General features: G+C 42.8%; 2 protein-coding genes across 3 annotated transcripts in view; both read right to left on the reverse strand.

Annotated features, from left to right (window-relative positions):
* Window positions 1–1675: 1675 nt before the first annotated feature.
* LOC117197349 (endogenous retrovirus group V member 2 Env polyprotein-like) lies at window positions 1676–3718 on the reverse strand. Its single transcript, XM_033408994.2, has one exon. It carries the CDS (start codon window positions 3716–3718, stop codon window positions 2531–2533), a length of 1188 nt encoding a protein of 395 aa, XP_033264885.1. The 3' UTR covers window positions 1676–2530.
* The window catches only part of PATJ (PATJ crumbs cell polarity complex component), a 405040-nt gene continuing 393402 nt past the window's right edge, over window positions 1676–13313 (reverse strand). For both annotated transcript variants that reach the window (XM_049696976.1, XM_049696961.1), the window contains one exon: window positions 1676–4586. In XM_049696976.1, the coding sequence (XP_049552933.1) occupies window positions 4542–4586 (45 nt within the window). In that variant the 3' untranslated portion in view covers window positions 1676–4541. The remainder of the gene's footprint in view (window positions 4587–13313) is intronic.

The raw sequence follows: 13313 nt of genomic DNA on the forward strand, positions 1-13313 counted from the left end.
TTAAAAAGGAAGGAAAATATGACACATGCTGCCACATTGATGAACCTTGAAGACATTATGCTAGTGAAATAAGCCAGTCACAAAAGGACAAGTATTGTGTGAGTCCACTTATATGAGGTACCTAAAATAGTCAACTTCAGAGAGAAAGAAAATAGAATGGTATTACCAGGGGCTGGGGGGAGGAGGGGAATAGGGAGATAGTGTTTAATGGGTAGAGTTTCAGTTTGGAAAGATGGAAAACTTGTGAGATGGGTGGTGGTGATGGTTTCATGAATGGGAATATATTTATTGCCACTGAACTGTATACTTAAAAATAGTTGTGGTAAATTTTGTGTTATGTATACTTTACCACATTAAAAAAATGCAAGAAGTTTAAAAGCAAATAATTTATAAACATAATTTACTACATTAACTACATTAAAAACCTATAGTGGTTATTAAAAAGCCTTAAATTTAGCATTCACTTATGATAAAATAACTCAATTTATGAGTGGCGGGAAGTGAAGAAAAAATGTACACTAAAGATCTTAAGTCAGAGAAAAAGTCAAAAGAGAAAGCATAAAAATGACTACTAATAAAAAAGTGATCAGTATTAGTTTTATCCCTCTAAATGGAACAAACTATTTAAAAACAGGAGTTGTACCTGAAGCTGTCCAGGTGACTATGAGGAAGCGACAGGAAAAGTCCACTGGATAGCACTTTCAACAGGGCTCCAATACTTTAATGCCTTGGGGAATAAGGTGTTGTTCTACTTTAGCAGATGGAGAGAATTGTGTGCCCCTTATTTAGATCCTGGATTGAATAAATCAGTTGTTGAAGAGCAAGAAATTTTGAATATGGACTGAGTATTAAATATTAGGGAAGGGGCTTCCCTGGTGGCGCAGTGGTTGAGAGTCCGCCTGCCGATGCAGGGGACGCGGGTTCGTGCCCCGGTCTGGGAAGATCCCACATGACGCGGAGCGGCTGGGCCCGTTAGCCATGGCCGCTGGGCCTGCTCGTCCGGAGCCTGTGCTCCGCAACGGGAGAGGCCACAGCAGTGAGAGGTCTGCGTACCGCAAAAAAAAAAAAAAAAAAAAATTAGGGAATATGATATTCCCTAATATTATTAACTGGGATAATAATATTGTGATTATTTGAGAAAACATCCTTATGTTTTAAGAGATAGGTACTGAAGTTTTTAAGGGTGAAATGGCATGATGTCTGGGATTTACTTTAAAATATTTCAGCAAGGGCTTCCCTGGTGGCGCAGTGGTTGAGAGTCTGCCTGCCGATGCAGGGGACACGGGTTCGTGCCCCGGTCCGGGAGGATCCCACATGCCACGGAGTGGCTGGGCCCATGAGCCATGGCCGCTGAGCCTGCGCGTCTGGAGCCTGTGCTCTGCAACGGGAGAGGCCACAACAGTGAGAGTCCCACGTACGGCAAAAAAAAAAAAAAATTCAGCAAAAAAAAAAAAAAAATACATGAGGTAAATGAAGAAGATGCTTGTTCTTGAATCTGTGTGATGGGTATGAGAGTTTACTCTTTTGTATGCTTGAAAGTGCTCCTAACATTCATAAAAACTGAAAAATCATTAAGAAAAACCACTGAGCTCTCCCAATTGAAACACAGGTTTTACTGAACCAAACTTTGGTTTGCTCACCTGAGGCACAGCAAAGTCAATCTCCTGACACAGGGTTGTGATGAAGGAAAGTACAGCATTTATTTGCAGGGTGCCAAGCAAGAAGAATGGGCAGCTAATGCTTAAAGGACCTGAACTCCCTGATGGCTTTCAGGCAAGTGTTTTTAAAGACTAAAATTAAGGATAAGGGTCTTAAGCATGTAATTAGCTCATGGATTCTTCTGATTGGTTGGGTGTTAAGCAACAAAGTGATATCTGGCATCTTGATCATCACTCTTCTGGCTCCAACTTGCCTAGGTCTCCTTAGCTGTGGTCATCAGGTTTCATCATGGGGTCTTGGTTTCTGTAAAACAACTCAGAGATACGTTGCATCAGATTGTTATCTATATCCCTTGAGGAGGAACTAGGAGTCCCATGATTCTGTTTTATGGCTGAACTTTTCTTGCTTGATTGCTTTTCCTTTGTTTCTGCATTTCCTCACTTCTGTAATCATTAACTGCTTGAGTCTGCTCTTTAGAACTCTGGGAAGGCCTCAAAAACTCAAGCTTTTTCTACAAACAAGAAGTGGGGACAAGAGGGGATTATACCCAGGAAGGCCCTGCAGGTTCCTACTCCGTTTCAGTTCCCTCTTCTCTTCGATAATCCTCAATCCTGAGGGGAATGGGGCGACGACCGCTCTGGCTACTTCCTGCTGAACAGGGGCGATGTCAATTCTTCAGGATTAGAGGAGAGAAAGACTTGGACCTTGTTTTCAAAGAATTCTCAAGTCCCAGGCCTAGCATAAGTATTTTGCATTATGAACACATTATCTCTCTCTTTGACCACTTTGCCATAGCATCTGGACAAATATTTGAAAATTAATAAACACATTGAAAAGAGGATGATGATCAAATGGAGCCTTGGAACAGTACTCAAAAGAGTCCCCCTATTCCAGATAGTACCCAGGAAAATAAGTCCTGGTGCATGTCCTCTTTACGTACATCCTGTAACCAGGTAGCCTTTTGAATTATTCTGTTGGCTCGGGTTTCAACTTCTCCAGAGGTATTGACGTATGTACAGCATGTGGTATGAGCCACTGCACATACTCCTCCTTGTTTTGCCAACAGGAAGTCAAGGGCTATTCTATTATCCAGGACCACTCGAGCCAATGAGTTCAAAGATGTTTGTTGGGCTGCAATACTTTTAGCTATGTCCTCAGCAATTTGCCCAATTGTGTCAGATAGGTTATGAATCATATCTCTATTGACATAAAGTCTGGAAGATGGTATGGAGCTGCCAAAAATACTTTGTCCTATATTGTCCTCATACCCTTCCAATATCTCTCTTTTAAGATGTGTGTTTGATTTAGAGAGGGAAGTGATGCTCTCCACGCTGTGCAAGGAGAAAGGGATCCTAAAATATCCCAGTAGGCATGACCCTTCAATTTCCCAGCTGTCTAAGCAGCGAAATGCCCATCCTTGAGTTGGTGAGTCACTCCCTGTGCCACAGACAAAGATATATCCTGGAGGGGAGCAAGTTATACCTCCCATGGTAGTGTCATCAATTCTTTCATTTTTGGGGAGTTCAGAGATTATGTTATCAAGCCAGGGGTCAGTGCCACTGCAAGCCTTCCATATTCCGTTTACATGATATCCAACTTGTCTGGCTTTCTGGCATAAATTCGTGTCATTTTTAGCCCTTACACATTTGTCAAGTGTACAATTCACGGGATTTTGGTCATCACATTTTTTCAGGAGAAAATCGAGGGAACGCGGGGGACCTGTAGTAACTTGCCCTCCAATGGAAATTACTTCAGACAGGTTGAAGCAAGGTGTTGGCATATTCTGAATTGCCTGAATTAGATTAACTTGGAATGTGAGGCCTGAAGGAGGAAGATTATAGTAGGTTATGGGTTCTGGCACAGTATAAAACTCAGTTACAGGGATCACAAATGGGACATAGTTTTCCTGGATGGTTTCAGATTTCAAATGACATATCCAACAATTACTTAAATTACTACTTCTGGCTAAACTCTGAGACAACCTAATGAGAGTATTTTCCTCCCAGGAAGCAGCAGACACCAGTGGGATGAGACAGTAAAGAAAAGCAAGAGGCATCATTAGAGTTCAGGCCAACAGCTTGTCTGGGAAAATAGCAGTAACCCTAAACTTTGGTATTAACCCTATTATCACAAGGGTTAAATTAAAATAGAGCAAGCGTTATGTAATATCACAACAAATTACAGGTTTGATTGACTGCAATATAATCACAGGTACAATGATTACATGAATCAAGAAGCAAGCAAAGGGATCTAAGCAAATAATAAATCAGAAAAATGCTCCAGCCAATTACAAATGTTATTATGAATGGCCACAAGTCATTCACTACTTATCTAAGATACTTTCTTTAATTTTAACTGAAGCCCCAGTCTAGACTTGTAGGAAGGAGCACTGGCTTTCAGTCAGCATTGTGGTTGTCTTTTCTGTAACTGCCGAGGACTGTGGACTTGTAGTTGGGTCAGAAGCCAGCTTCAACCGTATGCAGCAGATCCACGGCTTGACTCCTGTTGATTTAACAGATGAGCAAGTTACTAGCAGAACCTGGTAAGGCCCCACCCACCGTGGCTGGAGTTGGTTCTTTGGGGATACATCCTTCCACATTATGAAGAGCACCCAGTCTCCAGGTCTAAAACACTTGAGGCACTTCTGTCTTTCTGGCATTGTTCCCTATTAGTCTTCCCTTGTTCACTCTGGATTCCTTGATCTTTCTCCTGTTTAACAGGCACCTCCTGCTTGAGGACCTTGGCATTGGCCACCTGATCCACTAGAGGCAGATGCCATTATCTGTGCTCTTCCTTCAGACACCCACCCGGTTGTATGTGCACCTGCTTTAAACGTTTCCTTAAATATTGCTGTCTGAATAAAGCTCACCCAACTACCCTATTTAAAACCACAAACCACTTCCTGCTTCCCAGTATTGCTGACTCTGCTGTTTTTTTTCTGTAGCACTTATCACCATGTAGTATGTCATATATTTTACTTATTTGCTCTGTTTATTATTTATTGCCTGTCTTCCATCCATTCCACCAGTACAAATTCCAAGAATGCAAGGATTTATATGTACTTGTTTTGCTTACATATCCCATTTGTAGAATGAATAAATGGATGATATTCCTGGCCAGAAAAATAAATAAATAAATTAATTAATTAATTAATAAAAAATAAATAAAACACTGGAGGGGGACATCTGTGGGAATCATCATTTTTTTTAATAGCAAATTTAAGAACAGCATTTAAAACTAACCCCAGTGTTTGCACGTATCTTACAGTGTCTACTTCTTTTACCTTTTGGTCAGACGTCTGGCCACCAAACTGCTCAGAATAGAGGACGGGTCTCCCATACAATATTTCATAAAGACTCACTTGGAGTCTACTTCTAGGACCCATTCTAATTCTAAGCAGTTCAACCAGCAACACTCTATCCCAGGTTAAATTAGTTTCTTGGCAGATTTTAGCTATCATCATTTTTAAGGTGTGCTTCTTGTCGATCAAGGCCTCCAAGATGCGTGCAAATTCCATTATATTCCACATATTTTAGATACCTCCTGAATCACATTATCAACAAAGGCACCTCCATTCTCACTCTGAATTGAGCTGGGTAGCCCAAATCTAGGAATTATCTCCTGGAGCAAGACCTTTACTACCTCTGAATTTTTTTCACTCTAGCAAAGGAATGCTTTTAGCCAGCCTATAAAGGTGTCCGTCATCACTAGTACATAGTGAAAGTTTCCTTTAACTTTGGGCATGACTGTAAAGTCTACTTGCCAAACTTCTCTCAGGCTCTCCCCTCTAACTTGGACTCCATGCAGGGTGGGGGAGTGCCAGTGCTGGAATTATTTTTAGCACAAATCTTACATTTTCGTAATATTCTTTGAATTGTCCTTTGCGTATTTGGTCTTTAAATGTAGTCCTGAATCCACTGGATACACATAATCGGTGCTCAGGTATATTGATCCAATTATTTCCTCCATTAGATATTCAGGAATTGAAAACACTCTTTGATCATTTACCATTTGATCCTAGAAGGGTAAAATCAAATCCCAATTCTGTGAACTTTCAAAGTTCTCAGGTGAGTATGTCAGGCTAAATTGGGTCAGGTGTATACTTAGGAACAGAACTATAACCAAAGGTGTTTTCGTCCTGGCTGTACTGGGCAATGCACCACTGCCACCTCCTTTGGCTTGAGCACTGTGTCTAGCAGTTTCAAAACTTCTTGAGGGCATGTTTGATTTCTTTTATTTCAGAAGTGAGCAATCTCTCTTTCCAAATTGCCCCATGTTCATTCACAACTAAAAAGGCATATTTTGAGTCAGTATAGACGTTAACTTTCTTATCTTCACTGAGATGTAAAAGTCAAGTAAGGGCAATAATTTTAGCCTATTGGGCCAAGGTACCTGATGACAAAGCTTCTGCTGCTAGGATCTCCTGAAGGGTTACCTATGAGTATCTGGTTTTTTAGTGTTGGGGGTCCATGAAGCTACTTCCATCTGTGAACACCTCCAAGTCTGGATCTCGCCAACATTAATCAAGTCTGAGCAGCTGCTCAATGATCTGCATAAATCATACATGGGCCTGCAAGCATGGGCCACCCAAAGGGGTGGGGAGCAGTGTGGCTGGGTTCAAGGAAGACACAGCCTTTTGAATCACATTAGGATTATCAAGTAAAATGGCCTGATATCCTCCCAGGTGGCCTGATGTGAGCCAATATCCATCCTTTTGTTCCAACAGTGGCAGCACATAGTGGGACAAAGGCACCCTGCTTGGCTGTTCTAGAGTGAAATCCTCTGCGTCTTGCAACAAATCTCGAGGAGCAGCTATGACACTCAAATATGTTGACCATCTCTGGATTATAATGTCCAAAGTCTTTGAGAAATAGGATACTGGGCATTTTGTGCTTCTCAGATTCTGCGTCAATGCCTCCAGTCTCACTACTTGTTTTTCATGTTTAAAAAGATCAAATGGCTTTTTCAAATCTGGCAAACCCAGAACAGGGGCAGTCAGTAGTTTTTTCTTCATTGTTTGGAAGGTCTTTGACATTCTCCTGTCCCCACTAAGGGCTTATTGTCAGCCCCTTTCAGGGCCTCATACAGTGGCTTACCTATTAACTTAAGTTGGGGATCCAAATGCAGCAGAATCCTGCCATTCCAGGAACCCACGCAACTGTCTTTGGGTGGTGGGCACCGTCACCCAGGCTACTGTCTGCCGGCAGTCCTGGAGCAAATTCCTCTGGCCTTTTGTCAGTTTGAATCCTAGATATTTCACAGATGGTTGGGAAATTTGGGCTTGTTTCCCTAAGACTTTATAGTGTCATTTGGCCAGAGAATTTAAAGTAGTCCCAGTGTTTTTACCAGAGTTCTTCACCTTGCTAGTTGTGAAGGTATCCACATATGTGAGCAGAGTTCCCTCCTGTAGCTGGAGCTCCATTACGTTTTTAGCTAGCACTTTCATGAACAACATGGGGTGGGGTGGGGTTTAAAGTCCTTGCAATACTGTCCAGCAGTATTGTTGCTTGCTTTTGTTTTCTAGATTTTCCCATTCAAGTGCAAATGACTCTTGGGATTTAGGACTCCCAGGGACACAGAAAGAGACTCTGTTGAGCCTAGCACAGTGAACCAACAAATGTCTCCGAGTAAGACAATGAGCAGAATATAGGGATTTGGGACAACAGGGTGAATATCTTCCACTATCTGATTTATGGCTTGTAGGTCCTTAAAGGCAGGATGGGAGCATTATATGGTGACAGGGGGGCAAATAAGCTTGCATTTCAAACAGGCAATTATAAAAGCCTGGATCACTCTTTTGCTTGCTCCTTTAAGGGGTATTGCCTTAAGCTCAGAGGCTGAGTGTCTGGCTTCAGTTTCACCTTTACTCTACAGCCCTAATGGCTCTCCCTGGCCTACAGTAACCCATGGTCCCAGGCTTCCCTGTTGCAAGATGTCTTCAGGAATGAATGCTGGTGGTGACTCCTCCATACCTTAACAGAAGAGCGCTGCCTGCAAGGCACAGGCTTGTTCCGGGGGTACCTCTATATCCAGTTGTCCAGGTGTGAAAGTCAATTTAGTATTTTATTTACTTAATAAGTCTCACCCCAGCAATGGGACTGGGCACTCTGGCATGTACAAAAAACTGTGTTTTAAGTTAGTACCTCAATCTGACAGTCGAGAGGTTGCACAAGCAGTTTTTGGAGAGGCTTCCTGGACACTCCTCTCGCCATTGCGCTCTTTTGGGTTAACTAGTTAATCGAGTGTCCAAAGCAGAGCAAGTGGCTCCAGTAACAATCAGAAAGTCAATTTGTTAGTTTCCCACGGGTGGGTTACGGGAGGCTCCTCTTGGGAAGTGGGAAGGAGCCTGTTTCCCCAAGCAGACTCCCTGCCAGGCCTTCCTCACTCTGTCACTTTCGTTTATCCACAGCATGAACAATGCTTTTTCCTCCTCCTCCAGTTTCTTTTTTGAGCTGGGGCAAATTTCCTTCTTGGCTTACAATAGGCACTGCTGGGGACCCACTTGAACATGTCCCCTTTTGGGGTCTCCTTTCTGGGGGTCACCCTTCACTCTCCTGGGATCTTACCCTCTGCTCAGATGTCTTGTTCTCCCTTTCTCCCATGAGTGTCACCTCCAAAAGGGCCATCTGCTGCTTCATTTAACGGGTCTCTTTTTGGTCTGTATTTCCTCCCGACTGTGAAAAACTGAAAGCAATTTCTACCAAATGAGATATGGGCCGGCCAAAAAGCCCTTCTACGTTCTGCAGCTGGGGCAGTCTGAGCCGTAAGGTCTGATTACCCAACGTGAAATTCTCTGGATTACCGGCATCCACATCTATATTTTGGCAATACGCCCTATACATTCTCTCCAAAGACTCAGGGGTTCTCCTGTGGCAGTTGGCACACTCCTTGCACCTTATGAAACCTCCTGTGTTAGCTCTCTCTTTCGGAGCCCTGCTAAGATGCACTCCGTGTAATGCTCATTTTGAGCTTTATCTCATCTATGTCATTCTCATCCCTTCCTGGATCTGTGGTGGGAATTGCATTTGCTGCTGGTGCTTGGATGGGTTTGTTAGGGGCAGAAGCATGCATTCTATCTGCCTCTTCTCTAGCCTTTTCTATCACCATCCTCCTCTCTTCCTCAGCCAACAGGAGAGTTAGCAAACTCTGAACGTCAGCCCAGTTTGGGTTGTGGGTGGCCAAGATGGAGAATAGAATAGATTTTCCATCCTGGTAGTGTCTTCCCAATAGGTTGGTATATTATTTTTCCAATTAAACAAATCTGAGGTTGAAAAGGGAGAGTGTATCCACATGAATCCTGCTGGCTGATCTTGGGCATTTATTCCTCCAATAGGAATCTGCCTCAGTGGGAAATGCTTTGCCTGAACAATAGTAGTTCCCTGGCCAAAATTGGTGCCTTGTCAGGTACAAGAAGGACACCAGTCTGTTTTCCTCAGCTCCTGCCAGAGCAGGTGGGGGTGAGTTGGCTACTGTGGAATATAGGAGCCTGGTGGTTGCTTCCCCATTCTGCCTACCATACAGGGGTAGTGGTGGCAGAACTCTAGGAGCATTTATTTGTTGAATTAATTCCTTGTCTCTTGATTTCTGAGAACCTGGTAAAGCTTTTAATATCACCTTACTGGAAGAAACTCCTTTGTGTATCATAATTCTATGCATGATACATTTTTCTCTGAATAGGTTCACTTTGATACAATAGTATAAAAGGCTCTTCCTAAGAAACATCATCGCATTTTCACATTATATACTCTACTCCCCCTTCACAGCATAGTTCTAGTTGAAAGGTAGTGTCATAATTTAGAGAGACTTTGGGGGCCAGTGTTCTCCAGATCCTAAAGAGTACTGAGGCCAAGGAATGTTGCTATAGAACACCATTATTTTTTTCTTTTCAGAGGTGCATAACTAAAAATTTCCCAGTTCTGCTGAATATACCCTAAGAGGCTACAAGATGGAACAGAGCTCTGATTACCCATCTTTAGTTTTTCACAGCTCTTGCTGTCAAATATCAAGGAGGCCAGCAAGCAAACACACACAAGGCAGCTCTCAAGGTTACAGATTCCTTAGTCCAATACAGAAAATCCCCCAAATCAATGCCCTGCCACAGACAGAGCCAAGCGCCTAAACAAAAATTACCCTGGTTCCATCACACATGAGCTCTGCTATTTAGCAGAGACATCTCAAGCAAGTGCTTTGTTTCCTTCACCGTGAAAGCACTGAGGACCATCGACACCCAGGTGGTGGCAGATGCTAAGGGCTGTCCCTGAGACAAAGGTGCTCAGAAAGCTGTTGGACAGAATCTTAGAGCCACCTCCTGTCAGGGACCAATGTGCCACAGTCAAGACACCCAGCTGGGATTGTGGTCCTTTCATGGTCACCAAAATTGTTACATAATTGAACTCAGGTTCGCTTGCAACAAAGTCAATCTATTGACACCAGGCTGTGGTGAAGGAAAAGTACAGTGTTTTTTTGCAGGGTGCCAAGCAAGGAATTCAGGTCCTTTGAGCACTAGCTACCTAGAATACTCCTTGCTTGGTGCCCTGCAAATAAATGCTGTTCTTTCCTTCACCACAACCCAGTGTCAGTAGATTGACTGCTGTGTGTTAGGTGAATGAACCCAAGTTCCGTTCAGTAACAAAACTGCTCTATATGTCCTACAAATACTATTAAAGCAAAATACCAAGGAAAACTGAAAATAAGGGCAAAGTTGTACAGATAAATGCTGACAAAAATAAAGCACAAAGAAGGTAGTACTGACCAATAAAGCATAATTCAGGTCAAGAGTATGAAATGAAGCAAAGAAAAAATTTTCAGTTACAGTAATCTCCAAATATAAATATCTTTGTGCTCCAAACAACATGGCTAAGACAAAGAAAAGACAAAAGGTTGCGATAAAAGTAGAAATTTAAAAGAAAGCTGTAAAGAATAAAATCAAAAACCAAGTAAGAATTTTCCTTAAAGAGAAGAAAATTACAATGTGCAAAGTTAAGCATGAAAAAGGACGCAGTGTGAGGATTTTAAAAGATAAATTTGCAAATGTATAGTAATATAGAAAAAAATCTAGATGAAATAAATATCCTAGCAAAACTGTAAAATAATCAAATATTGATCCAAAAAGTAAAAACAAACACAAAGTCCTCGTCAGATGAGTATAAAGAAAAGTCAATAAAATGCTCAACATTTAATAAAAGGTTCCATGTCCAGAACTTTCCATTTAACCATATAGAACAGACAGTTTTCATTAAAGAGTTGTGAACTGCAAAAAAGCTAAAACAGGGAAGTATTTCACAGAAGAGAGAATAACAAATTCTAAATCACCACAAAAATCATTAATGTTTCTTATAGTAAAAGTTTATGTAAATTGATAAACTAAAATTTAAAAAAGAGGGAATTGGAAAGCAATGAATACTAAACCTGAAGAGTTGCCCAAACCCAGAAACTGTGGCTATAATTGAAATAAATAGGATCATTTTACCCATCTGGAGTGGGAATGGTTATAACGTTTCAGGAACTTGGAACACCTATTAAAATCAGAAACAATACATATACTCTCCCCTCGAGAATCTACACCACCTAGACTTAACAGTACACAAAAAAAGGTTTAGCACTGAGCTTTTTGTGACAAAAACTCAGAAATCAATGCCCTTTAATAAGAGAAGGATTGAGCCAAAGAAGCCCTATGCCCACTGAGGAGTCAGAGGTAGGTGACTATTAGTGACTATATCAGAGACACAATGCACTGGTTAGGGATGTCCTGGATATAGCAGAGGAAAAACAAGCTGCAGAAAATGCAGATAGGACAGTCCCGTTTTTGTAAATAGACAAAAAACCACAGAAATGAGAATGGGCAGTAAACAGATAAAAACATGCTCAGTTTTAGCAGTCAAGGGAATGCTAACAAAACTGGTTCCAGTGTTGGAGAAAGCTGATGATGGCCAGTTCTGGGCCAAATATCCCCCCTGTCCACCTTGAGAGGGGCAGCAGGAACTGTTAGACCTTTTGGGTAATTAAAATGTGAAAAGTATACAGTAATGTCAAACGCTGGGTGGTCACAGAGAGCGGGGTGGGAAGATGAACTGTTCTTTCTCTCGAGAAAAGGGAGTCCACAAAACCGCCAGCAAATTCAGAAAAAAAAACACATCACACTAAGAACAGGCTGGCTATTCTGAAAAGTTAATTCAGCATAGAGGAAATGCAAGTAGATAATAAACATATGAAGTGATGGCAGTCACAAGCCAAGAAAATCAGAGCAAGCTGTTTTCCACCCCTGATTAAGGGGAAATTGGTTTATGGTGGCCCGGCCTTGCAGGAAGGCCAGGTGAGTCCCGGAATTGGAGACTACGAAACACAGCCAAATTCAATATATGATTTGCTCCATTTGAGGCAGGAGACAGATGGGCCCCCTGGGCAAACGGTTGGAGATTCTTTCCCTGTGGACCGATACTCCAAGAGGAGAATAACAGGACAATTGAGAGAGAAGGCCGGGCCCTGCCCAGAGAGAAGATAAGAGACCACATATTTCTCATTCTTGAAGTCAGGAGACCTTCCTGGCTACACATGTGCAGAAAGGCTCCCTGGAGGTCAAAAGGGAGGGGGCTCCACCCCATAGTAAGTGATGCCAACTCTCCCCATAGGCCTCTTTGGTGAAATCCGTCTTGGCTAAGAGATGTGCACACATACATGGGAGGATCCTGAGATATACCAAATAGGGACTTTGAACAAGGCAAATCAAAATCATTAGCCAAAGGAAACCCGGAAGAAATCTCCCATATAAGTGATTTAAACTGCCACAAGGGGGCGACTCTCTCTCTCTCTCTGTCTCTGAGTCCGCCCGTGTGTCTATCCACAGGTACTGTACTCTTTTTCCTCCTAATAAATACTTTACTTGTTTCACTACTTTCCGTCTTTGTGGAAATTCTTTTTCTGCAAAGTCAAAAGGGCCAGGGCCTTGTCACTGACCACTGGTCTAGTGGCTCGGGTTCGGTGCTGTCACCGCTGCGACCTGACCTCAATCTCTGGCGGGGGACTGAAACCCCGCTTCAAGCCACTGCAGGTTGAGGCCACCCGAGATCACATTCATTGCACACAATCACACACGCACCGTAAGTTAGTCATGCAAGTAAGACAGAAGAGGGATCCGGAAGGAGGCAGCACTCACGAGTGGCGCCCCCAAACAACGGGTCTTAAGACTAGGGTGAGCAGGAAGTCACAGAGCCTCCAGCCGCACAGACTCAGTCCCCAGACAGGAGCCTTCCAGCTGCTCAGCCCAGTGGTCTCATTTGTAAGGAGCAGCCAATAGGGAGTACCAGTTAAGCCCTGGGTGGGGCTGAGGGGGTCTTAACTACATCAGTGGCTCCTGTTCCAGTGATGTCTCTCCTTGGACCTTACCAAACAAATTCCGTACCCACATTAACACTCCTAAAATGCCACACTTAAACACTCACAGTCTAACATCGATTGTTTAAGAATAATCATCATGGAGGCGCCCATTGGCCACTGTGACACCATTTCGAACTACTTCACACAGCCTAAAGTCGTACAAGATGAGTAAGAATCACACGATTAAAAGGCACATCAAAACATTAACCACCCGCCAACCCTCCCCACCCGCAATGCCTTGGGTGCGTGAATTGCTCAGCGTTTCTCACCCTTCCTGATTC

This window comes from Orcinus orca, chromosome 1, assembly GCF_937001465.1.
Source record: "Orcinus orca chromosome 1, mOrcOrc1.1, whole genome shotgun sequence".
Lineage (NCBI taxonomy): Eukaryota > Metazoa > Chordata > Mammalia > Artiodactyla > Delphinidae > Orcinus > Orcinus orca.

Excerpts from the sequence above, each read along its gene's own strand:
- LOC117197349 (XM_033408994.2), bottom strand. The coding sequence starts at position 3,718 with ATGATGCCTCTTGCTTTTCTTTACTGTCTCATCCCACTGGTGTCTGCT.